The sequence below is a fragment of the Dermacentor variabilis genome, chromosome 11 (genome assembly GCF_050947875.1).
Source record: "Dermacentor variabilis isolate Ectoservices chromosome 11, ASM5094787v1, whole genome shotgun sequence".
Lineage (NCBI taxonomy): Eukaryota > Metazoa > Arthropoda > Arachnida > Ixodida > Ixodidae > Dermacentor > Dermacentor variabilis.
The window spans coordinates 71,265,797-71,293,151 of NC_134578.1; the positions used below are offsets into that span (position 1 = coordinate 71,265,797).

General features: G+C 45.3%; 1 protein-coding gene and 1 long non-coding RNA gene across 6 annotated transcripts in view; one reads left to right on the forward strand and one right to left on the reverse strand.

The window, feature by feature from the left end:
• LOC142563326 (anoctamin-4-like) overlaps positions 1–27,355 on the forward strand; it is a 66,180-nt gene that overhangs the window by 16,296 nt on the left and 22,529 nt on the right. Inside the window, exons 6-10 of the mRNA XM_075673885.1 lie at positions 20,371–20,445; positions 22,561–22,719; positions 25,093–25,129; positions 26,264–26,375; positions 27,021–27,075. Of these exons, the coding sequence (XP_075530000.1) occupies positions 20,371–20,445; positions 22,561–22,719; positions 25,093–25,129; positions 26,264–26,375; positions 27,021–27,075 (438 nt within the window). The remainder of the gene's footprint in view (positions 1–20,370; positions 20,446–22,560; positions 22,720–25,092; positions 25,130–26,263; positions 26,376–27,020; positions 27,076–27,355) is intronic.
• LOC142563156 (uncharacterized) lies at positions 2,751–17,563 on the reverse strand. Of its 5 annotated transcripts, none has more exons than XR_012824317.1 (3): positions 16,805–17,563; positions 15,783–15,847; positions 2,751–14,833 (listed from the first exon to the last, which is right to left on the reverse strand). It is a non-coding gene; the product is annotated as an uncharacterized LOC142563156 (long non-coding RNA). The 5 variants fall into 5 exon arrangements; XR_012824315.1 differs by having other exon boundaries at positions 2,751–14,686; positions 15,783–15,852; XR_012824314.1 differs by having other exon boundaries at positions 15,783–15,852.

The following is a 27,355-nucleotide window of genomic DNA, read 5'->3' on the forward strand; positions in this document are numbered from 1 at the left end:
GTAGTTTCTTGCTATTAGTAAACAGGCAAGACAACAAAGCATTGCTACTCTACTCCTGTTGTGGCTCTTCAGTCAATGACACTAGAGGGGAAAGGAATCGAGATCCAAGCCAAGTGGCAAATTGTGTTTAGTCAGTCTTAAACACCCTTAACTCAATGTTTTAAATGCCTGTGTGGTTGATACCTTGTCTAGTGGAACTTCTTGCCATCCCCAAAATGTGCATAGCACCAGAGGTATAGTTTGACAGCTGTAAGCAGTGCAATTAAGGGAGTGCAGTACCTGTATTGCAGCTTTACACCGGCTAAGATATTGAAGCTTGGGAGTATGTTCATATTTCTCATCTATAGTGTGGCAAGAACTTGTAATCCGCCCTCAAGTTCTGCTGGAGCACAAGCTACTGTTGCTCTTTTGTGCAGCTAGTGTCAGCAGACAAGCTTGCAGTATTGCTAGGTAGAAAAGCACTTAGGCTTCACGACCATCCAAGTCATAAATGAATAAGTGCATGGCTAGAAGTTGTAAATTGCAAGAAACAGTTCAAATGCCATTGAGCATAGTTGCGCTATTGCAATGTATCCTTCGGAGCATTGTACGAGCCATGGTAGTTCCCACATTGTGTTGAGTGCCACACCAGTGACATATGATAATGATGCTAGCGTGATCCAGTGTGGCTGTACTTTAATGTATAAAAACTTTTCATGTGTTTTAGATTATATTTAGTGCAGTATCTGAAAGTTTATGCGCAGAAGATGATAGCTGACCTTACAGCCATGTTTTTTATACAGTCCTTCACTTTCCATCAACTTCAGCAAATCATTGAAGCTCCAAAATAACACATTTAATATTGGTACTCAGATTGAACAGTTTCAGTTCTATGTCTATGTTTCAGAGAACTGGACCAAACTTGAAGAATGAAAATTTAGCTACCTATTGATGCTGTAGCTTTAGGCTCTGCAGGAACCATTTATCTGCAGCACCCAACTTATCCCGTATTTGACGGATCATGATAGATGTGTGAAGAAGCAAGAGTGTTATGCAGAACAGTTTTCCAGAGGTAATGAACCTCTCCCATATAATTCATAAATAACTGGAAGGTTTCTCCTAAGGAAATGTTCCTGCTCTGCACTGTAACATTGACAAGTACCTCCCTAAGATAAGGTGATAAAGAGAGCTGGTTTTATGAATCTGTTGTATTTCCACAATTTTGACATGGCATAAGTGAGGCCCAAGGCATAAATGGTACTGCGTGCTGCACTTATTGTACAGATCAATAGTAGCCAATCAATAGCCATTTTATTGAAGATGCAAACTGGATCATATCCTAGGGCCAATTCACTGTCAATGAAAACTGTTATACTGGCTTCCTGCACTGTTTATTGATCATGGACTTCTTTTTGAAGTGCGATTGAAGTCCCTCAATATCTTAAACTATGAATTGCAACTGGGAGAATGTGTCCATTCATTAGGACCACACTTTTTGTCTTTAGCTCTCATCATTGTAAACATCTTCATAATGAGAGGAACCTCAGACGAAATGCTTTTTTTCCTGGCATCCTTCTTCTGCCTTCTTTGTAAGCACAAACTATGGACATGTAAACAAGGTAATTTTGCATTTACCCTGCCTACAAGTGCCTCTTTTGACATTCATGCTTGTATTGCCTTTTCAGTGCCACTGAACCACTGAACAGTAATGACGAAAGCATTGTGCGGAAATATGCAAGGTGATCAGGAAATGTAAAATGAGTCATACCCCCGATTGTAGCAAACTGTTGCAGAGAAAACCCATGCACGTTTCTCGGAAAGTCTTCACAAACCTATCACATGCTTCAGACTGCTCCTGTGGTTCAGATGTCTGCGGTAACACGTAAAAGTAGGTTCTCACGGGCACATCTATTCTCTAGTTCATGAAGTCTTCATTCCAGAGAGCCTCACCATGCCGGAACACGAACCCCCGTATTCATAAATGCATCTTAACTTGAAGCCCATGCTTGACTCGATTTAAATGACGCCTGTCATGAACACACCAAAAGAAACACAATGAGCATCTTGGGCGCGTTCACACCATGCGTCATTTATATCAAGTCAAGCATGAGCTTTAATATGTATTGCTGAATACGGTGGTAAGACTTGATAAAGTTTGCTATTATTTATTTGTCCAATGTTTCAGTTTTCTCATCAAGAATATCTAGCTTTTTCTGAATGCTACCAATTTTTGCTTCATTCTCCTTTTCACCACATGTGCTTCATGGCAATCTCTTTCTCCTTTCCCATGCTGTTGGCCAACGTGCAAGTGTTGTCTATGCACTAGACAGTTACGATGTGGTCAGCAGGCTTTGAATTTCTCTCTTTGCTTTTGTGATCAAGTCTGCCTGACCATTAGATTACTGTATACAATGAAAACAAAGCCTTTTTTTTTTCATGAAATGGGCAAGCACTTGCATCTCTTGCAAAGGATCTTTCAGTAAAGTTTTTCGTTCCTGCAATCACACTGAACATGCACGTCCATCATAATTTTTATGTATCTAAAACGCACCGCCAGAAAGAGTAACAAAAAGCAGCTATATATTCAGATAGCACTTGTGGCTAAGAAAGCAACCCAAGACCAATTATGGATGGTCTCCATTTTTTTTTTTTTCAACATGTAAGGAGCATTGTGCACACACCTCTCAAGCATAAAGGCAGCACGTATGAGCCATGATGCCTCAATAGCTCCCATGTCTGATCACCCAAAAGAAGGCAGGCCAAACATAAAATTTGTTTTTTGGAAATTCCGTTTATTATAGCTAAAATTTTATCTTGAAAACACAAAAAGTAGTCTTCATTTCAAGACCGTGCAACCTCTGGCTGTATATTGCAGAGCATGAAAACATGAAAATATACTAAATTGAAATAGCAACAGCAAAGAAACACTGGCTTCCATCTTCTGCAATGCAGAAGAGAGTGACACTGTACACGGTAATCCAAAGTATGGACCCAACTTGGTCGTAGCATACATGCTCTGTGCTGATGTAACTTTAATTAGAACTGAAGTGTGGCATCCACTACTCGCCTGTGTCATCAAAGGCCATTTCATGTTGCCACACATTCTTTATCTGCTACCTGAAAAGATTACATTACACCATGAAGATGACAAAGCTCACATGTATTAAAGGAAAATTGGTTGGCTATCTTGTCTCCCACACAACTCCGCCAAATACATGCAATTAGTGTAAGTATGCTAGTTCCTTGCACTGTTTCCCATAACATCTTTGTTGAAGGTACTGGGTAACAATATCTCAATCACTTCACAAACTGTGGAGATTATTGTTAATTTTTAAAGCAAACAGCTTTATTTGCCTCTTGACAGCACATGGCATAATTTGTTTAATGTAAAAGGTTGAAGCAATTCATCGGCATGTGCTTCACAATGTGCCTTGCAAAGATTCCTCATTAACAAATATACTGTTTCGAGAGTTTTCATTTCAGTTTGCTGACACAATGACAAGAGACAGGAGGGAAGCTATGAAGCTGCTTTTCTCTCCACACCAAAAGCCAGCACCTATAGACTCTGCTAAAGATGTACTTCTCAAAATCTGGCTACTCCTTGACCAATCCGTGCAAAAATGTTAAATACGCGAGTCAGAAGTTATGTCAATCAGGCTGCTGCCACTCAAAGGGCAAAGCTCCTTGAAAGAGCAAAGCCCAAAAAACAAGGAAATAAGAGCATGTGCGAACGTTTCATGCTTTATAATGTAGAATAAAGATTTCACCAACGCCAGGAATGACACGCATTAGTGCCAGCGGGAACATCGTCTTGAGAATGGCTCCTTGATTTGGATTACATATTTCAACTAACAATTCTGCTGTATTGATTTACAGGTTGTATTTATGAAATCAGCAGCAATTCTGCTCGTACAGTTTGAGAAATATGCCAAAATTGATGCATGGTTCTTTCACATAAGAATTTGAAGGACAAATTCTAGGAAGCGTTACAAAGGCAGAAACAGTGTTCGAAGGTGTCAGAATGAGGGCCATGAAATGAGGTCCTTGACTAACCGAACAGTGCCGCTGCTGCAGTCATTTTAAGCATGAAATGCTTTTAGCTCCTGTTGTCAGCCACCTTCAATGAACCAAAAGCCAGAGCCATTATCCTGGCACTCAAACCAGCTCATCCGGGCAAACAGTCAAGACTGCAATACATATGCTAGTTACTTCCCAAACATGTTAAAAAAATATTGCTTTTGAGATCTAAATATTTGCTCACAATATCACTCAAGCTGTAACTTCTAGTATGCTGAAGTTTTATTTGTCACTTCTAATAGCAACGTTCAGAGGCAGATACAAGGCACTGTACACTTGTCATTTTTTGGCACTGAGACACAGTTGCTTGTGCTCTTTTCAATGCCAGCAGTCCGCGAGGTCCACGGCGCATATGGTGGACCGAGACGAGACTTGCAATGGGGTTCTGTCTTTGACAGGGAACTTGCTTCCATATGGACCAGTGTACAGTTGCGTGATGCGGGGGAGGGGGTGGGGTGTGCCATTGCGAATGTGCGCTACACCCATTTTAAGATTGTGGCTAGTAACATCTACAATCAATCTGCTTTGTCGGCAGCCATTTCATGCTTACATCTATTCTCGATTACAGGAGAGCCAGTATTTTTTATTGTCACCAGAACAGCCTGAAAATGCTCATACAAAATTCTCCAAAGAGTGCAAGTGCTTCCGAGCTTTTTTAGTCTGTACATTCCAGCTATCTGAAATGAATCCAAGAAAGTAGTGGATGTTAAGGATATGATCATAGAGCTATGGCATATTACTTCGAGGTAGATGAAGTGGTACACGAAGGTGTCCTGTGTATTCTATTTCAGTGATAACATCATAGTGAACTGTTGGATAGGAGAGATGCCGCGCTAGTGCGGCCAGCATCAAGTGCAATCAAAACGTGGCTTTGCTGTTGTTCAAAGCAGATATTGCATTCACCCTACAGCAGAAAGGAAACGAAGCAACACCTTCGAGAAGGCAGTCCCCAAACAGCGAAAAAAAAAAAAAAAAAGGTTGGAGGACACTTAAGCTGCGCCTTTAAGAGTGGAACACGATAGCATTAAAAGATCCCTGGCTGCTTCTCACGCTTCCGGGCAACTGCAGCTTATGCTTCTGTAATGTTTCCCTTGAAATGCCGGTGGCAAACGCTATGCGCGAATAATAATAATAATAATATTTGGGGTTTTACGTGCCAAAACCACTTTCTGATTATGAGGCACGCCGTAGTGGAGGACTCCGGAAATTTTGACCACCTGGGGTTCTTTAACGTGCACCTAAATCTAAGCACACGGGTGTTTTCGCGTTTCGCCCCGCTATGCGCGAAGGCGAGCTTTCTGGGGCATGCCACTCCTAAGACATACCTGAAATGGCAGCTGGAAAAGGGGTTTGTGTTTGAGTTTCCGCGCAACAGAATGATGTTTTCTCGCATATTCAAATTACAATCCAACGCTATCATGTCTCAAAGTTGTGTGCAAGCCATACTTTATGAAATTTTGACACATTATACTTTGAGAATTTTAATTAGTTCAGTAACGCCTATATGCCACGTGGAGGGCCTGCACGAATCAGGATGCATGGTTCGGGATAAATTTTCTCATATGGAAAAGGTCGCCAACACCACTGCTGGATTTTCAGCGACACGGTGCCCTGAACGCTATGGCTGTTAATACCATTGTGAATCAGTTCCAGGCCAACAGCACATGTGCCATGCACAAAAAAAAAAAAATAAAAGTAGATGCACGTGGGCACTTCCCAAAATTTTTTTACAAGAAAGGCAGAGGAAAAACCTTCGCTGCTAAGGCATCAGATGAGTAATGTGTAAAACATGCAATATAAAGCTTAATTTTACACCCGACAACGATTACATTGTAACGTAGATTGGAGACAAGAGTCTTGCAAGATATACGCTTCTCTTTAATGGCGGGCCAGAACAAGAGCGTGCAGCTTACGTACTTCATCGTCTTTAGTGGCACCGACCTTTGCGTGCGCCGTCCTGCGGTGCGGGAGCCCCACATCTTTGTGTCAATTGCCTCCCATGAGAAGAGCGACCGTCTCGGTTCAAAAAGCTCTTTCAGCTACATAAGAAATGGAGCTCCTCAGGTGCATCTCAGCATTCAGGTATGCGTATAGTAGGGTTTCATGCGCACTACACGAACAACTTCAGCGGGAGGACGACGACGTAGTGAACTGGGCTCAGAACTGCAGGGGACCACTTCGTAGGTCACGTCACTGAGGCGGTGTGTAACCTTGTAGGGACCAAAATACTAGCGGATCAACTTTTCTGAGAGTCCATGGTGGCGGACGGGCGTCCAGACCCACACGCAGCCGCCGGTATTGTAATGGATGTCGCAACGACCCTGGTTGTATCGAAGGGTGGCGGTATGCTGTTGGCTCCGGATACGATGCCGAGCAAGCTGGCGTGCCTCTTCGGCTCTTTGTACGAACTCTTCTACGTGTTCGCTGGTCGGGCTATTATCAGCCATAGGTAGCATGGCGTCAAGTGTTGACCTGACGTGGCGCCTACACAAGTTCGAACAGCGTAAGCTATGTAGTCTCCTGTACAGCAGCGTTATACCCGAAAGTCGCATAGGGTAAGATCGTGTCCCACGTCTTGTGCTCTTCGTCGACATACGTGGAGAGCATATCAGCCAGTGTTCTGTTCAGACATTCCATTAATCCATTGGTTTGAGGGTGATATGCAGTGTTCTTGCGGTGAGAGCTATGCGTCAGCTGGAGAACATCCTGCATAAGTTCCGCTGTAAATGCTGTAACGTGGTCAGTGATGAGAACAGACGGTGCACCATGTCGTAGGACGATGCGGCGTACAAAGAACTTGGCCACTTCATATAAATTTACTTGCGAAATAGCTTCGGTTTCGGCGTACCGGGTTAAGTAGTCGGTAGCGACGACTATCCATCTGTTGCGCGAAGAGGTCACTGGGAATGGCCCAAGTAGATCCATTCCTATTTGTTGGAACGGTGCTTGAGGAAGGTCCACAGATGGAGAAAGCCAGTCGGTTTAACTGGTGCTTTCTTGCGGCACTGACAATCATGGCAGGTCTTCATGTACCGTTGCACAGAAGAATATGGCCGGGGCCAGTAATATTTGTCGTATCCTTGCCTAAAGTCTTGGCGAATCCCAGGTGTCCCGCGCATGGCTCATGATGGCAGGCTCGCAAAATGTTGTGGCGTAGCGCCGACGGCACGACAAGGAGGTACGTATTGGGGCCGCTTCCGCAGTTTTTCCTGTAAAGGACGTTGTTGTGCAAGTAGTATGATGATAAGCCGCACATGAGCAAGCAGGGTAAAACACCTTCAACTCCTTGGAGGTGTTTGATCCACGGCAGCAGCTCAGCGTCAGCGTGCTGGTGCTCAACCATCTTTATGGCGTCGATAACGGCGACAAATGGCAAGTCATGGTCAGGGTCCAATGAAGTCGTAGGGAGTGGTGCAAGTGACAAACAGTCGGCGTCACTGTGCTTCCTGCCAGATCGGTAGACAACTGTAATATCATACTCTTGTAAGTGAGGGCTCCAATGGGCTAGTTTGCCTGAAGGATCCTTGAGGTTGGCAAGCCAGCACAGGGCGTGGTTGATCGCTCACAGCGTTAAAGGGTCTACCGTACAAGTAGGGTCGGAATTTACCAATTGCCCACACAACCGTTAAGCATTCTTTTTCAGTGGTTGAGTAGTTTTTCTCAAGACTTGGTGAGACTGCGGCTTGCATAAGCAACGGGTCGTTCCGCACCAGCTTGCCACTGCACAAGCACCGAGACTCTCATTGCTGGCATCAGTATGGATTTCAGTGTCAGCGTCTTCGTTGAAATGAGCAAGTATCGGGGCCTCTTGCAAACGCTTGCGCATTTCATTGAACGATTGCTGCTGCTCGTCCGCCCAAATGAAAGGCGCATCATCGCATGTAAGCCCTGTTAGAGGCTCAGCAATTCTCGAGAAGCCCTTGACGAAGCGCCCATAATATGCGCACAAACTAAGGAAGCGTTGGACAGCCTTCTTGTCTGTGAGTGGTGAAAACTCAGCGACGGCAGCTAACTTGTCGGGGTCTGGTCGGACGCCTTGAGGACCAACGACATGGCCAAAAAATTTGAGCTCTTGGAACCCGAAGTAGCGTTTTTCAGGCTTGATGGTGAGGCTGGCAGTATGGATCGCAGGACACCCTCGAGTCATGCGAGATGTTCGTCAAACGTGCTCGAGAACACAACGACATTGTTTAAGTATACGACGCAGGTTTGCCATTTGAGTTCAGCAAGCACGGTATCCATCGTCCGCTGAAAGGTGGCAGGTGCGGAACAGAGACCGAAGGGGAGAATTTTTGAACTCATACAGCCTATCAGGCGTCACAAATGCTGTTTTTTCACGATCCTGTTCATCAACTTCGATTAGCCAATATCCTGATTTAAGATCCAACAAAGAAAGAAACTTGGCATGTTGTAGACGATCCGATGCGTCGTCGATGCGTGGCAATGAATAAACATCACGCTTGGTGACACGGTTCAACTTTCTGTAATCTTCACAGAAGCATAGTGTGTTGTCTTTCTTTCTAACACTACAGGGGAGGCCCACGGGCTGGTGGATGGCTGGATCACGTCGTCTTGGAGCATCTCTGTAAGGATGCTGACGGACAGGACATGCAGACTCGTCCGTAATAATGCGGTGTTTTGTGATACACTTGCGCCGCACTTTGGATGACGTTGAAAAACAGTCCACAAATTCATTCGCGAGACTCAGTAGACGGTCTTTCTGATGGTCTGGCAGAGCGGCGTTAACGTGAATCCGTTCTTTTAGGCTGGGGAACCCAGACTGCTGAGACGATGCGGTTTCCAATGTGGAAATGTCAGTAACGTTAGTGATTTCGTGAAGAAATGAGCTCAGTTCGGCCATGTTGTTCCTCGCGGTACATGCCGATAATCGTTGCTAAAGTTTGTTAGCAAAACGACTGAACATTTGTTTTGCACCTGAAGAAGCCCTCTGGCTATACAAATGTGGCGCTCAAGAAGCAGGGGCATGTTTGCCTCAGCAATTGCTTCGGCGGCGTCCTCCATGTCGCATTGGACAAGGGTAAGCATGCTGCTCTTGGGTCGCAACGTGATGTGATCGTCAGTTACGTGAAGCGCGATGTCACGGTCGTTGTCATTACTGTTCGCTATGGCTTGCGTAGTAGTGAAGCTGACTCTAGACTCTTGCAGGTCGATGATGGACCGTTCGCCTGAAGGAAATCCATGCCGAGTATAAGGTCCTTTGAACATTCAGGAAGACTGACGAAGTCGCCGATGTACGTGAAGCCCCGAATGTTGACTCGTGCCGTGCACCGGACCATTGGAGTTATGAGATGACCTCCTGCAGTACGAATCTGAGTTTCGGTCCATTGCGTCGAAACTTTGTTCAGTATACTACGCGCGAGATTCTGGCTCATAACAGATGTGTCCGCACCCGTTTCGATTAACGCCATGACCTCGTGGTCATCTGTGGTAACTGGTACGGAACTACACTGCTTTCTTTGCGTCTCAATTACGTCATATCGCGGTCCTTGCAGTGGAGGATCTTCAGCGTTCGCAACATCAGCGACCTCTTCCTCCGCAGGTCGTTGGACTCGGTTTTCCCGGGAGGCTGGGCTGAGTGAGCGACATCTCGTTGCTCTCAGCTTGAATAGGGGGCTGGAAGACCTGTTTCGAGCGGGTGACGGTGACCGGGGTTCACGGAATCGTGGGGCAAAGCAAACGAGGTATGCGTCAATCTCCAGGGCGCATTCACCATTGCACGGGCACGGCGCATTCAGTGAAAATTCACGGAGCCCAGCTCATTGGTAGGGACACGCCCTGTAGAGGTGATCGGCTTCACCGCAATGAAAACACAAGGGCCTCCGGTCTGCGGAGCGCCATACGTCGCTCTTGTGGGGTGGGTGTGTTTCAGCCATGAATGGCGTGCAACGAGGCGAGTGTCTTGTTCAACGGCGCGCACACCAAGAAGGTCCAGGACGTCGCTCACATCGCGAAAAATCGGGGACAACGAACATCGTGCAGCTTCTGTATACGACATGCGAGGTTGTGGCTGCCGTACCTTGTGCTGTGGTGTCTCGCTTCGCTCTGGGACTTGGACTGCCTGCCTGATTTCCTCCCGGACGACCTCAGACAGAGCAGGTCGCTGTACCGATGCTGGAGCCACCTGAAGCTTTTGAAGCTCCTCTCGAACGATAAGCCTAAGGAGCTCCCACAAGGGATTAATATTGTCCAGGGATATAGCGAGAGAATCACGCGATAGGGTCGACACGTCGCGGTTCTGCCTTGTTCGCTGCTGCAGTGCCTTTTCCATCGATACGGCTTCCGCGAGAAACTCTGCAACAATATTTGGTGGGTTGCGTATTAGGGCACAGAATAACTCTTGCTCGACACTGCGTATCAAATTCCTTAGCTTCTTTTCTTCTGGCATGGACGGATCTGCGTGTCGGAAAAGTCGGCACATACCTTTGAGAAACATTGCGACGCTTTCGTTCGGCCTCTGTACTCTCGCCTGCATTGCAGATTCAGCTCACTCCTTGCGATCGAAGCTGGCGTATGTGCTGATTAGCTGCCGTCGGAATTCGTCCCATGTCGATAGGGCCCTGCCTCACGGTTCTCAAACCAGGTCCGTGCATAGTCCTCGAGGGCAAAGTAGGTGTTGCGTAGTTTGCGCTCTGTAGTCCAGACGTTGAATTCTGCGACACGCTCAAAGTGATCGAGCCAGTCCTCTACATCCTCAAAGGTGTCCCCATGGAAGGACGTGGGGATTCGTGGCTGGTTGAGGACGACCTCGGTCGGGGCGGCCGATGAAGAAGGTGGAACCAATGTATTCATCCTTCTGACTTGATTGCGTAGAGGCTCGTGCTCAGGTGGCAGTCCTTGAAGTCGACAGCTTTCCGTACCTGCACGGGAGTCAGCTTGACCGGATTTCGTACTGGGCTTGTAGACGGCGTTCGATCTGCGAGTGGTAGCACGTACCCCACACCTCCGCCGAAAAATGTAACGTAGATTGGAGACAGAGTCTTGCAAAATGTATGCTTCTCTTTAATGGTGGGGCAGAACAAGAGCGTGCAGCTTACGCACTTTATTATCTTTCTTGACGCCGACCTTTGCGCGCGCTGTTCTGCAGTGCAGGAGCCCCACACCTTTGTGTCAATATGCACAAATTGCACGCAGAATTGACGTCGACTTGGGGTGAAGGTCGCTTTCCGAGTTCTGCCTGGTGTTGTCTACAGGCAACAAACGCATTGTTGAAGAAGCTTACACAAACATTTTTCGTTGTCCTTCATTGTCTTTAGTCTCTGTGTATTTTCTACATATCCACCAAACCTAAATGTTTTCCTTAGGGTTTTTCATGTTTCATCCCTAACAGTTAGTGCCCATTACAGTGTTGAAGATGTTTGCATGTTTTTTTCTTCTACGCACAGCACTTAAAGAAGAGCCATCCTGTCAGCCACCTAGGTCTACTCCTTTTGCTCAACTACATTTTTTAGCCCAATGATGAGAAAGACTTCTCTAGCGTACCTGAAGGTCATGAAGAAGTAGAACAGGATTACCGGCTGCGCGAGATATTTGAAGACATACTAATGATTTTTTTTTCAGACAAGATTCAAAACATGTTACAAATTTATTAGCTTTCTTTTACCATTTTTTATAAGGCTATTGAGTAAAACTATCTTCATCCTCAATTACTGACTGAATTCATCTTTGATAGCAGCAACATTCTTGTATCATATAGCGTGTGTTGATGTTGGGCAGTCCTTCCACAATAACAGCCTTTAGGGAGTTTTTATCTATGTGTAGCTGTTCGTTATTCTCTTTATTATTATTATTCTCTTTATTGTTCGTTATTCTCTTTCCCAGTAACCCCCACCATACATAGTGGCATGCAGATTGAAGTATTTGGAACTAGGGATACTACATCGAGGTTGATGTGGCTTCAGAAATTTACCACCGGACACTCGCGAGCCATGCAGATGTTGTGGAAGCAAATAAATTATATAGGGTGGTGCCTAATGACATTGTGCCCAAAAAGCTTTACTATGTCACCTGGGGCTGCTTGGCTAAGGCCATAATTGGCTTTTGAGGGTTCTCACTCGTATCACCCCCTACCTCCTGGAGGAACTCAACCACTTGAATGGCACCTTGCCACAGGCATCAGTTATTTTTTGTCACAGATGATAATTAGACACGATTGCTTGTCTCACCCTGAAAACAATGTGGTTCGTGACATTTCGAGAAGGTGGTGATCTCCAAGTTACTGTGGTCAGTGTGTAAGGCAACTAGCACAACATAAAGTTCCATCTCGTGCATCAGGCAGAATGCTGCTATTTCCAAATAAATTTGCTAAATAGGTCACAGAGGTGATTGTGAAGCTGAAGTCGAGTGCTTAGACAGATTGAGAATGTTAATGGTTGTGGAGATTCAAAGCCGCATCCTCAAATACTTTGCGCAGCTTGCATGACAATGTTGAAACTGGAGCCTGTGTCCTGTGCACTAATATTTCACTGTTTTGTATGGCTGCTTTTATAGAAGACGAAAGCCAAACTTCTCCAGGTTTAAGACTGGTTTTACGACAGCTATGACAGAGCCAACTCCTTGGTGCATGCTTATGGTGACGAAGCCATCAGGAGCACTCCACACTTTTATGGATTACACAAAAACTGAACAAGCAAGCCCTATGAGCCAATTCCTGCAGTAGACCATACCCTTCAGATACTACAAGTCACAGCTTGGTGTATGAAAAATTGATGCCCAAATTCAGGGTTTTGGCAAATCCCTCAAAATTACAGAAAGTTCTTGACCACCTTTACAGCACCGTTCCGTTGGTTTCGCTTTAACTGCTCATGCGATTTGGTATCTGGTGTGCCCCAGATCAAACACACTGGTATATGAATGATATTCATCCAGAACTTATATGTGTTGCTTGTCATATGGTAGAGGTTATCAGTTGGTGCTCAACTAAACATGAACACAACGAACTCTGCAGTACATTTGAGGGCACCCACTGTGCAAGAGCTGCCATCCACAAAGAGAAATGTAAGTTTGGCATCACAATAACATCCTACTTGGGGCACATGAACGAAAACAAGCTCAAAGCTGTCACAGACATGCCAAGACCATCCTCCAGAAATACTGCTGCTAATGGGCATGACCACCTATCTAGGTTTATTCGCTCCTAACATGCAAACACTACACCCATTGTCCAGCATGCTGTTTTCAAAGCATGGTTTGTCTGGAACCCACACAGGTTCCAGAATTCTCAAAATGGAAAGAAATACTTTCTTCAGATCCAGTGCTTGGCTGGTGCTCCTCAAAATGAGAGACCAGCTGCTAATCACAGCTGATGCTTTGTGCTGTGGTCTAGTTGCAGTGCTCAGCCAAAAGCAAGACGATGGGCAACATGTTACTAGATACGCCTCAAGATATTTTGCAGAGACAGAATGCCTGGCTATGCCCAGATATAGAAAGAAGTGCTTTCTTTCTTGCAAGCTCGAGATAAATTCTATAAATGGGGCAACAATCTGTTTCCCAATCTATAAAATGAGCACATGATTGATGCATTACGAGGCATAATGTACATCTTAGGCAAAGACTTTCCCGCAGCTGATACACTGTGAAGTTCTCATGTGAAGGAGAATAACAGGCACCACAAGGGCCTACCAAGATTGAAGGCTATGCATGCTGCCTCTCCCCACCTTCTTTACAACAATTGAAGAAAGAACAAGTGCTAGATTAATGCTGCTGCCAACTTTGCATTTTCACTCGAAAGAGCTGGACAAGGTGTTGCAAACTGAAAGAATTCTGGCTTTACAAGGACAATGTAGTCCAAGACATGTTGATATTTTGGCAATAAAACCATCGCGCCCAAGAAGCTACAGGAGCTTACCCACCCAGCACTTCTCACTTGAAGGCCACTTTGAAATCAAAAAATGCCTATCAAGATGACAAAGTGCTGCATCATAAATACATACAAACAGCAAATGTCTTCAAGTCATGTCGTACATGCTAGTACCACAGGGCTAAGAGAAGGGTGACACTCCTGCAATTGGGATTCCGAGAAAAGCTGTTACAGAAGTTCACTATGGACATATTTTCTATTGGAGGGGTGTGGTGGCTCATCGTCACAAAATACTAGTAAGGGTATCCTGAGCTAGTACTGGCTAGTTTGACAGGACCTGTGGTTGCGACTCAATGCCTCTTTGTTTTCACAAGGCGTGCAATAGTGTAGTGGTCGTGAACCGCAACAAACTGTAGCTTCCAAAAGGGCGCAGCTCGCTGTTTGCAGAATTCATAAGAATTCCAACAAATGGCGTGCAGTCCACGCTACCAACAGCGCAATGATCTCACAGAAGCCACCATAAACTTATCCAAGAACTCCCTTGAGACGTCAGGTGATGCCTACAAGACACACGATTATAGACTGAGCCTTCTGAAAAATAGCTCCTCGCTAGTGCAAATGCTTACGAGCCAAAGGCTTAGGACTACACTTCCAGCTACTGCAAACAGCTTCTTTCCACAACTCCCGGACCCGAGGAAAATGAAAGTGCATGAGCAAAAGTGCAAGCAGAAACAGAAAACTTACTCTGATGTTGGGCATGGCATACAAGATCTACCCAATTTGTATCCAGACATTAATGTCCGAGTAGTTGACCTGGAAAATGCAGGCACACTTCAGCAGCCAGGAGATAAGCCCAGGTGATAGTGGATAGACACGGACAAAAAGACCATTCATCTCAAACAGGACACAACGAGTGCCACTGCCTCTGGCTGCATAATCAAGGGTTCGATGAAAGTTCGGCTGGTCAGGCATGGAAACGAAAAAAAAAAAAAAAAAAAAAACGTGATCTAAGAAATAATAGTCACACGACTATTATTTGCCGAGCATGCGCAGGAACATAGTCACAAGATTGACTGGGACAATGCCACTGTTGTTGCCAAAGAAAAGAACATGTCATCCTGGCGGCTGCTAGAATTGCTAATCGTTCAATTGACGCCAGCTACGATGAACCGGACACCAGGGACTATGCCTGCCATTTACACATGTTCATTACGTCACATGCTGGCTACATAAGTGACGACGATTTCCTGTCCTACTCAGTGAACAAGGAACCCGTGTGTAGTTCCAAAACGTCGGGTTATACATCAGACTTGGTCAGTGACCGCCCTTCATGCCTCTGGCTAGGGGAGACTAACACAAGCAGCCACACGACTGTACCGAAGAGGTTCCATTTTGTAGAGATCCTGGGCATCAACACCATAGAAGTGGACAATGCATAACACCAGCTAAGCAGTAAGCAACATGACCCTTTTTATACAGGGAAGGATGTGCTACAAAGATGCTTGTACTACTGTAACGCTAATGTGCATGCTTGTAGAAAATGATCACAATAAAAAACTCACCTCTTGCCTTGTGCTCAATGTTGAGGCTACCATTCTGAATCACAATTACTTTATCCCACCTAGCTAACAGTTTGTCAAATCTCAACGAGGTTTTAATAAGACTCGTGTCTCAACTACCCGAAACGCCAGTCTGTGTAGTAGTGTTACACAGTGTTGGGTTCAAATCTGCCACAATCATGAATCCGAATGAACTTGCCCACATTTCAGTTATTCTGCAAAAGTATTTGGGATCACTTCGTTGCTTCTATATGCACTGCGGCAATCACAGCTGTGAAACACATTTAGGTCGTACTGAAGATGTCAAAGACCATGTTACATATGTGCTGAAAGGTGCAATGACAACTTACGACATTGACAGATGCCATTCAGATGAGTGTTGCTGTGCCAGTCGAAATTGCTGCTTTGACAATGGCTAAACTTGAGACAGAATACCATGAGGCAAAGTGAAAAGAGAACAAAGGTGCATTTTTCAGCTACATCACCTCATTGCTCCAATGCCCATGCATTTGATAATTCATTCATACAATGCGACGGCCTAGGCAAAGCCACGTTTGGATGAACCAATGTCTGCTTTTAAACATCACAAAATTCCACTTTTTCACGCACTAACGAACAATTGGCAGGTTTGAGGATTTACGAGTGTCAAGAAATAGTGAATCTGTCATTCATGTGTTTACACTTTGTCTCATTATCTTCGTATGATCAAGTGTATGCTTGAAAGCGCAGACACTACACTGCTGGCCTGCTAGCTAAACGCACTTTCAAGTGGCAGCTGGTGATAGAAATCTTCGAGCATTTGTCTATAAAAACGCTCGCGTAGATTTCGCGGTATGCTCATGCGCTTTCAGTGCAACGCACTGCGTGACACCTGCCTGTCAGACCGAGCAGGAGAGCGCCAAGGGACGAAACACCAAATTGTTCATTTGGCACTGTAAATACGTATGTCTCTATTATAGCGTGCCTGTATACACACTTCGACGACGGCAATGATGCCACCGCTTGCAAAGTCGGCCAATTTAAAGAATGTGTCACAGCGTTCGCTTTCCATGTGTACAATCTAACACGGCGAGTCTCTTTTTTCATGCGGAAGCAGCCTTCTGGATCTAAAAACATTGATATCGCGAGCGCAACAGAACAAACGGGCGGTAGTGCGCATGTGGTTAAAATCGTAGTCCGCAAAATATGGGCTATAAATAACGGCTCAAACACGTTACAGATGGGTGTCAATTTAAGGCGTGCAGTGCATTTAAAGCGTACTTTTAGCGAGAACTTCAGGCGGCGTGAAAAATGATGCCTAAGCATGCATAAATAACAAAAAAATTATGTACGTCCCAGATGAGTTGAAAGTGGTCGCGAACAGCTACCTTACCTGTCTATGTGAATGACAGGTGCAGCCTCTGAGCTTCTATACGATTCATATTCGGTATTCTATTGGGTACAAGAAAGAGTTATTACGAGGAAATATAAGGAACAGCTGGGGATAACCAAAAAAGCTGAGATGTACCATTGAAGCTCCCATGCTACGCTCACATCCAATTGACAGGAAGCCGCCATGGCACATTTTGACTACCGGAAATAGGTGGCGCTTAGAGCCTTAGAATTAGTTACATAAAGAAATGTTGAAACAGTTTTTCGTTTAAAATATTCTACGTGTTGCTTATTTTAATTGCCACTTTTCGTTTTCATCCCTTGTCTAGAGAATCGCCAACAAAAAGCACAATTTACAAACTGTTGGGAACCGAAACCGAAACCAGGGCGACGCACTCTTTGCGGGTACAGTTTTATTAACCTTGATCAATGCCTTGATGATAGTGCGCCGAAGCCAGCACATGCGTGCAAAGGCGATGGATGCTACGTTCATGAGAACAATATCTCGACATCGGTCAATGCTGCATAACATAAGCTTGCAGCTGTAGTTTTCACACATTTTTTACACATGGTATGCTTCGGTTCTTTTCGGATTTACTCTCCGACACATTTTAAACTGTGCCACTACGCACATGCCAACATTTCGTCACAATTTCTTTAAAGCGGCATTTAGTTCATCGAGTACACCGACAAAACATGCGTGGAAACGCTTTCGAGCACCTGTCTCAGCAATCCCGCCTCCCTCCGCTCCCGCCCCCCCCCTTTTTTTCCCTATACCGCCGCTAATTAATGCACGTATGAGTTAACCTCCACATACAAATCACTCGTGGCGTGTCCCTTCACTCCGAATTAAGTCTGTGCTGTAAACTTACGTACGTACGTGTACAGTGCTATACATCGCGGCTAGTAGCGTCGCAATCCCGTGTTTCTCTAGGTTTAACGCCCGTTCAATACCTATGTAGAATCCAACAATCGGTTTGCTCTGGCGCAGTTAGAAGACGATCGTCGTCGTGGTCTTTGCACACCACAAACGCGCCACGCACACACACACACACAACTAGATTGCGCAAAACGCGCTGTTCCACGTTGCATCGCTTCGTTCGTGGTCGTGCTGTTTGCGCGAACGAACGCGTCATACACGCAACTCGATTGCTGTTTGCGCACGCTAAAACGCGATGTTCCATCTTCGTTCGTGGTCGTGCTATTTGCGCATACACATTCGTCACACGCGCAACTAAATTGCTCTTTGCACACACCAAGCGCGTCACACACACACAACTTCAATTGCCGTAAAACGCGCCGTTCCACCTTATATCGCTTCGTTCGTGGTCGTGCTGCTTGCGTGCACGCACAATGAACCGCCTACTCTGCTACTCCGGCGAGTTGACACAAACAATACTACCACTGATACATGCTGATACTACCACATACTATCTGCGCTATGGGTATATTTCTATGGGCCCCGCGCGAGCGAGCGCATGGGGACTAGGGCGTTTCAGGAGCTAGGTGCGTTTTTTACACGACACCTAGGGACCTACGCTCCCCTAGGGCGAAAAGTTACCTAGATATATAGTTCCCGTTGGTGCCGCGGGGGCGGCGCTGGAGTCGACCGGCTGCACAGGCGAGCGAATGTAAATGCGCCGCCCGGTTCCTTGCAATACCTCCAGATGGTACTTGCATCCGCCGCACCGCGGCCCACGCAAGAGGCCGCGTTTCTACCAGAAAGCTCCCCTTCGTGTACAGCGTTCGCCGCCAGCGTTTCCCTGCACACATTACGGTTACATTAGATGCCGCTGCAAAGAAGCGCGAGAAGCAGTCTGGGATCTTTAATGCTAGCGCGTTCCACTAAAAGACGATGCTTAGGCGTACTCCAATCTCATTTTTTTTTTGTTTAAAGCAGCAACGTGCAAGTTGTGGCCGGACCGCTGCCTTGGTCGAGCGGGTGGCGCTAACTGGCGAAGCTTTCGAGAAAAAAGTGGGAAGCGTTTGGCCATTCCAGCAAGATACATACCCCCGCGATTTCTGTCGTCTGCTTTATTCGCCCGCCGAATAGCTGTCGCTCCACCAACCAAATATAAGCACAGGCAATTTCGGCTCAAGGCGAAGCATCGAAAGCGAGAGTGACAAGATTTAGCATTGCGCTGAAAGGAGCTCGCAAAGTTAACAGCGTTGCAGGAGGCGCATGGCGGTGGCGCATGAAATGAGACGAAAGGAAAACCACCGATGTTCGTCAGCGCATAAGAATGAGAATATTTGCCTTTACGTTTAATGTCTCGTCAGCTCAGGCCAGTGTATGGATCGCGGTGTGATTTACACACACCTGTCCAGCACTGAAAAAGGACGTAGAAAGAAGCCGACATACAAAGACAGCGCAGTCTGTGTGTCTGTTTCTTTCTACGTCCTTGTTCAGTCGCGCTTACGCATTCTATCATGGATGGAAACCAACTAGACCGTCAACGTGTTTTAACTAAATTAACCAGCACGGTATCACGCGCACACAGGTAAACATGAACACATCTCACTCGATCACAGTGGGAACTGTCTGTGAAAACGCTGGAGTTAGGAATGGCGGCAGGAGCCGCGAGCCTAATTGACCTTGGTGCATCTGTCGCTTCAACGCAAACGAAACGTCGAAAGCACAGCACATACGAAGCTACCGGAGCTACACGTTCTCTGCAAACATCGCAGACCGCTTTGAAGATGAGGCCCGCGCGGGCGGGCACTTTGGCAACGTCCCAGATTGCTTTCAGGACACAACCGCTGATTCACACTTACATATTCTAACATTGATATTTAGTTAGTAAGCAAACGTTTACACGTTTGTACGGCAGATAAAGCAACTATCATTACTTCGTACAGATATCTACTAATTTGCTATCGCCATCCGAGCTTCGCCTTTCGTGCGGAACTGCGAATATTTTTTTGTGTAATAGAAAGACGTTAGACAAGTTCAGACAAGATGCACCAAATCTTATTTGACGTAGAATACTGAGAAGAAAAGTAGTTTTATAACCTAATATATGGGCCGGTTTTTGGAAGAATTGTTCTTTTAAAGCGCCCCTCACCAAGCCACATAGGAAATTTTGGCAAAATTCTCGGAGTTCTTACCTGCGCTCTTCCGTACAGGGCACGTAACCTTCGGAAGGGACGCTGAACTTCAAGTAATATGCCTAGCTTTTCCTTGCATACTTATCGGGCCCATTGAACATGTAAGTAAGAACTGTGGCTCATTCTAGTGGCACATTCTAGTGGCAATGTGAAATATTCGAATTCACGAATAGCGACTTCTTGATCGTAGGACCGAATTGGCTAGGACAATAACCGGTTATTTGAAAGTTTCGAATACTTACTTTGCAGCTTGTCCGTACCCAAGCCCTTCGCCTTGCGGAATTACATCTTCGTCTTGGACTACGTAGCGCACTTTGTCTCAATTGAAGAGGCTTGATAAACATTTCAGGTCACACCATGGAATATGCACTTCTCTCTTATCAGTTATTGCTACCTTGCACTGGGATAGCGCGATCAATATCACTAAGACGAACCCATTTGCATTTTTCTTTTGTGCAGATATACGAACCTTATGTGCCCGCCTGGGAGAAAGTGGCGCGGATTGCAGCCGCTAACTCCGTCGTTTTGGTTATGGTTAGTACAAGTGTACAATAATCTAAGAACAAATTACGTAAGCAACTTGGAACTGACTGTGATGAATCGTTGTTGAGCCTGATAGCTCGTAGGTTAGTGAAATAACTATTACCACAACTTTTAAAGTAACGTTTAAATGGACAAAGAGGAGGCACACGAAATCAGTTCCGACCGGTAACACATTCTTCCAGAACTTTCTTTTCGTTCATTGTGAGAAAGAAAGTTGATATAGCAGTAAATAATAAAATGACAGATTTCACTTTCTGAATTTTGCGCGAATATTTCGACGTGGGAACGCCAATGTGACGTTACGAATTTGGAAGCATTTTTTTTTTCAATTTCGGACCGCTTCGGCACATGAGAGCTCTAGACCTGCTAGGTAGAGTCTCTGATGCTATTGTAATGCAATGCTGATAGGAAGTCTGCTAGGCCAGATTTGACTAAGTTCTAAATCTTGACGTCCGGTTGAAGTTGGAGCGCGAGCTTCTATGTTGCTCTTGTGTCTGGTGCATTTGTGGGCCTCCTTTGATTATGTGACTGACCACATTGCTGTCGCGCTAAGTAAGTTGCTTAATATGCAGCTGAAAGCAATATACCTCATTAGTGGCCCGTTAACGGAGTACCGAGAAAAAAATGTGGTGCAGGATTTTAATTTTTTTTTTTTGCTGGATTGTTGTCGACTCAGTATTTACGCTATAGAGCAATCAACTCCCCGAGATCACAGCAAATAACGCATTACGTCACGTTTAAATGTGACCAGTGCTACTAAGGGGTGGAAAGGAGGCTGAGCATTCGGCACGTCAGCAAAACCTCATATGGGGTCTAGTGGCAGCGGATATCACTGAAAAGTAAACACACGCTATTGCCTTGCTGTGGATACCTAAGTGCATTGACACATCTAAAGCGCGTAGCTTGCATTTTTTTACGCATCCTGCCCTCGGCGCGAGTTCTCAATGGATTGCACAAAATGTGCTATGAATAATTACTTGCGGCTCTCGGATGGAATTAAAACTTTTCACTGTAAATGTTGTGTGAACAGCTTCCTAAACAACAACAACAAAAGAAGAAGAAGAATGCAGAACACGAGATCTTTGTGTCTTTACTCAGAGGTGACCACATGCCTAATATTTCCCGTGTATTTTCGTCGTGGCATTGACGGACGACGGCGCGTCTACTTCAATCTGCGTCATAACAAGTTGCAGGTATCATGGCCATAACGCTCTCCCGAACGCTAAGAATAACGCATACTGGCCACTCCTTTTGAGGGAGCAAATCCCTGTGCCTCGTCAAACTTCACTTTCGAGAGCCCACGCACTCTAGGATTACTTAGCTCGAAACAGGGTCAACGTGTTGGTGCTTGAGGTGTACGAGAGCCTTCAGAAATTAGGTAAAATAAATGGGACACGCAGTTATTCGCGCAGACGAATATAAGGGGGCAAGGTATCCCTCACTGAAATCAAGAATCTTTCACCTTTGAACGTTGTGGTTGTCCCCAAACAATAGTGGCCATCCAGCTTGGGTGCCTTTCTTGAATGAGGCGCCCTTGATATTTTCCGGTCGCGAATGGCATACGCTCGTGAGCGTGGCATGACGTTCTTGACAGGAAATTAGCGAACGAAGAGGAAAAATAAAGGAGCTGTACGCTAGGTTGATGACAATCAATGTTGAACAGATGATAAGCCCCAAAGGTTGTAAAAAAATGTTGGAGTATTGCTACGGCTTATTAGTATAAAGCAAAATCTCATTCACCGATTAAAACGAATTGCTGGTAATTTGTTTGTTTTGAAAGATATAAAGCTAAATCCTACCGATTGTAGGAAGCAAAACTACAAAACTGTAGGGAGCAAAACTTCGGACGTAAATTATATTACGTAAAATTGCCCAAAGTGGGTTGATTTCACGAGAAAAATAAATCCGAAGCACAAGATTTGCGACTGCTGTAGCCGTTCGTCGAAAAAAGAGAAATCGCAATTGCGCAAACTTCGCAGCCCTGGTGTTGCTTCACATGCTAATGCCGGCTTTTCTTGAGTACGGAAGAATAAATACGATCGAGATAAGAGGCATGCGGTTGCCGCTTTAGAGCAGCTCACGTCGTCGTCCCCACCCGCGTTGCAGCTGTGCCTGGTGGTGTGCTCGGTGTTCGCCATCATCGCCTATCGCATCATCACACTCGGCTGGTTATCGCGGAAGCCCCAGCTGCGCCCCCTCGCCCACATGGCGACCGCTGTGTCCGCTTCGCTGCTCAATCTCGTCGTCATCTTACTCATGAACAAGGTGTGTTTGCTTCGTTCCGTTTTCATTTTAATTTCCTAGTATCCTGAGGACACCAAGCATTTACAAGGGGAGTGGCCAGTAGATCTCATAGAGTACGTAAGAACTGAAAATTTCTCGTTATGCAGTACTAGCCGGTAATCCACGAAAAGCAGCAATGTCCTACAAGCTAGGAATTGATAGATCTGGGAAGGCGATTCCAGTCCTCAGAAATCCGTGGTATAAATAATTACGGGGAAGGGTTTGTGATACATTTGCTAATACCGATCTTATTTCTACGATCGATGCGTGAAAAAATGTGAGGCTGGGTAAATTAGATGAAGGCGGCACCGTGGGGATGTGACAATATATTTCGTGAAATGCTGGAAGCCCGCAGTGTTGGCGTCGGGATCCAAGTCAAGGAAGGTCAGCGGGGATTTTTTACGGGTGTGGAACTAGCGGTGCAGTTGTAATTGTAATAAATCTGAAAGTGCTCCTCTGAACAAGGTAAATTATGGTAACAAGCTTAATGAAAATACGTTCAACCTAGAAGCCGCATATTCAGCTTTATTTCCGACAAGACCTTCCAACAAAGGTAATTTCAGAGAAGAATATTTCACATGTTCTTCTCTGCGTATACATAAACGAAGGAAAAGACAACTCTAGCACCCACCAAGATAATCAGAAAATAAAGGGGAAGCGGAATGCAGCAATAATGAAACGTATAGACCACTTCGGCGCCGTCATAAATTTCACGTCATGCGCGTAATCTCGAAAATAGTAATGGAGCTAGCGCTAACGTTCGTAAATGCGATGCCGTGCTTCAAATCGGATATCTTGTCGGGGTTGGAAGTTAACCAAAGATCGGTAGGCCGGTCTGCTTCGGGGGTCCACGGGAAAACCACCAATGAAGCAGTGCAGGGTGACATGGGTAGAGGCTCGTATGAATATGAGAAGCGTACTTCAGAGAAGCGTACTTTTGGAGAAAGACTCAGGAACCTGGATCAAAATCATTAGGCGGCTAAAGTGCACAAGTATCCGTACATGCAAAGTGTGGACACAGAATCGAGTAAGAAGTCAAGAAATTTGGCAGTCAAGTACAGGGTAATTGAAAGTGTAAACAGACAACCAGGAGTCAAAGAAAGTGAGTGAGTGAAACAAAGACAGTGAATGGAATACAAATAATGGAAACAAAAACCATGAAGATTTACAAGAATATAAAAAAAGGAAATTATAAACTTTGTACAATAATACAAATGGAAGTGGCTTGCTATTTGAGGCTGGAGCTGGTTGCCCAAGAAGAAAAAACATACCGGAGCAAATATTCGCAACTAGGTGAGGCATCTCTATGCTGCAACAAAAATTCAGCGATCAGTCATCACATCCTAAAGAAATACCAAGGAATTCACCGAGTGAGACCCGTGGGTAACGTACGCCTTCCAGAAGTGTTTGAGTTTAAAGTGGGCGCAATCGTCAACCGGTGAAGCAGTCGAGATAAGGAAGAACCATTTAAAGTATTGATGGAAAAAAAAAGCAGGGCAGAGATTGATACCACCGGATCCGTTACAGGCATAAGTAGCGGTACAAGGTAGCTTGAGGAGTTTTGAGGAAGAGAATAAAAAACATGAAAGCGATGCATGCTAAAAAACGTTAGAATAAAAAGCATGTTTGAGATACCTAACTCAAGTAGGCTAGGTGACTGTCTCATCGCCCCGTCTGAAAGGGAATACCAATAAATCATCATCATCATAATCATCAACCACAAGGTAGAGAAGTTTTGATTAAGAGAAAAATTATTAAGGAAAATGTTAGAATAAAACAAATGTATAGCATACCTGATGACTCAAGCAGGCTAGGGGACTTTGTCACCATCGCGCTTCATAGGGATCAGGCACAAATAATAATCATCATCGCCATCACCACTACCCAATTCCTGGACTCTTAACAGTATACCGCGGGTGTCAGGTCAGCCATCCCGTCTAGGAGAACTTAAAGCGTCGGGAGCCTGCGCAGGGTATAATAAGCGTGTGTCTAGCTCTTACGAAAAAATTATATAGTTAAAGAGTTTTAGCATATATAACTTATCGCTCTGTCGACATAGTTACTGCACCCGCCCGCTCTGCGCGTGCTAGCGCAGCCGCGGAGTTAAGCGGACATGGCGATGACTTACTCTCTGCCTGTCTGTGCGTGTCTGCCTATTGTTCACGGTGGTGTTCGCTTGCATGACACTATACGTCCCGCATATGCAAATTCCCCCCGGTGCGAAAGCCAAGATAGTTAATGGCTCTTATAGTAACGCTACGGTGTTAGGCTCTCAGCCAGGAATTTCTGCCGGATTCTACATGTGTCGCTTGCAGTAATTTCCAAATGGCAGCGTAATGTGTTTTTGTTCCACAGGTGTACAGGAAGCTTGCCATACGACTGACTGAAATAGGTAGGCTATCCCATTGTCTAAATTTTTTTTTCATACCCTTTAAGCTAAAGTAGGTGATGCTTGGCTGCGTCGAATGAAATATATGGTGGAAGAACTTGAACTGCGAAGCTAATTGAAATGTAAAGGGCTAGCAACTTTGCCTCCGCGGTTTAAAGGTTGTTTCTCGAAAACATTTACGGCTGCTGGTATTACTTTATTGCCCGTTTCCTTTCTCGTTTCTACTGAATTATTTAATCACTTCCGCATATATTGACTGCCGTTTACATGACTTACCTGTTGTTGTCTGACAGCGCTCACGTGTCACTAACGTTTTCTTTGTCATCAATTCTGTTGGCACTCTTTCACATGATGTGCCTCGTATAAAGATGGAGATGCGTCTACTCTTTGTTTTAGTCTTGCCTTACACTTAAGCGCAGCAACGAACAAGAAGAGCACAGGCAAAATTAACTGTAGTTTTGGTTGAAACATGAAAATAATGATTAAAATGGAAGGGAAAGTGGCCGCAAATACGCTTTGACGCCGGTGGGAGCCGAACCCATATCGCTCTGCCAATTCAGCTACGGCGGCGGATGTCCTTCTCTCCGCTTTCCTGCTCGTCTGACTATGCGCACTGGATCTGGCCCTGAGAGTGTTAGCCATTCGCCACTCAGGGCCATGCCACCCCGAAGTAATGATGTGTACACGTTTGCCGATTTTCGCCGGTCAAGCAGCCCTCTTTAGCATAAATAGCAACAATTGCCTCACAACGTTCGATGTTCACGTTAAGTCTGGGTGGGTTATGTGTGGTAATAAAGTTGGCAACAGTACAATACATTTAACTTCAGCAGCAGACATCGCGTTATAGATGGTGTAACGAAGCACATGGAGCCGCAATTACATGTTGGCGAAGTACTCTTGTAAAGTATACCGTGAATGATCTGAACTTTAGGCCTGTTGCTAGTGTTATTCGGGGCAGATTAGCATTATTCAGGGCAAAGAGCTCCGGTTAACTTGAAAAAGGTCAGAATGGGCGCCTCAAGAAATGTTACTTCGTTTAGCATGCACGTTGAAGGCAGAAAAAACAGCGGACGAGAAGTCAGTTACTTCTTAAAGTCACAAAAATTCGTGGTATCCTTCGTTTTTTTTTTTTTTCAGAACGTCCAAGGACGCAACACGAATACGAAGACAGCTTCACATTCAAGATGTTCCTGTTCACTTTCCTCAATACGTACTCTTCGCTTATCTACATAGCGTTCTTTAAAGGAAGGTGCGTGCTACTAGAGCTAAGATTGTACAGGACGCGTTAATTAGTTCGTTGCTGTTTGTTCTGACGAGACTTTGCGGCGAGCTTTGCTTGTGCTCCGAGGTTGTGCGAATAAACCTACCTCAACCCCGCACACTATAAACAAGGTACTTATTTTGAAGACTACAAATGCTCGCAATAGATCAACCACCGTGTTTTTGACCATGCATACATTGGCTGGATAGTCAGCTAAGCTAAAACCCGGATTTGGAGCGTGATGGGGTCCAGAATACCAGTACAGGCATTTCATGGCAGCACCGATGCATAGAACACCAGCAAAATGAGGTTTATCGTGACAGCGGCGATTCAAAGCGAATAGGAATTTTTACAGTGTACATCGTCACGTTGTATCGTGGTGTGGTGTAACTTCGTGGTGTGGTGTAGGATCGTGGTGAGAATTGTGGAGTGGTTGTGGTGGAGGTATGGAGTGAAATTAAGTTAACGCTAGCCGCGCTTCTAATGACGCGTTTAGTTATTGTAATGTTAGTTCTGCAATAATGTAGGCAAAAATGAAGTCAGGCTATGTAGGATAGACACGTTGTTCTTACCGAATACGAGCTAACATGCAGTGAAGTCGAACTAAATACGCATATGTCCTTTGTGATCCAGGCTCGCGACGCGCCCAGGACAACACGGAACTCTGTTAGGGTACAGCTTGGACAAGGTGCGTGTGGTTCGTTCACACCAATTTACGATCATCTGAATAACATTTCTGTTGAGCTCTCGCGCAGTGTCCGAGGGTGAAGGTAGGTAAATGTGTCACAAGGCCACAAGGTTGAGTGACGTCGGCGATAAAGATTCTGGCTCGCCTAATCACGGCACGGCCGAAAACATTGAACTTGGCACATTTACGAATTCGCACGAGAGGAGAAACGTATGTGGTATCTTGTCGGGATTGAAATGCGAAACAAACAAACAAACAAACAAACGAGCAAACACAGAAC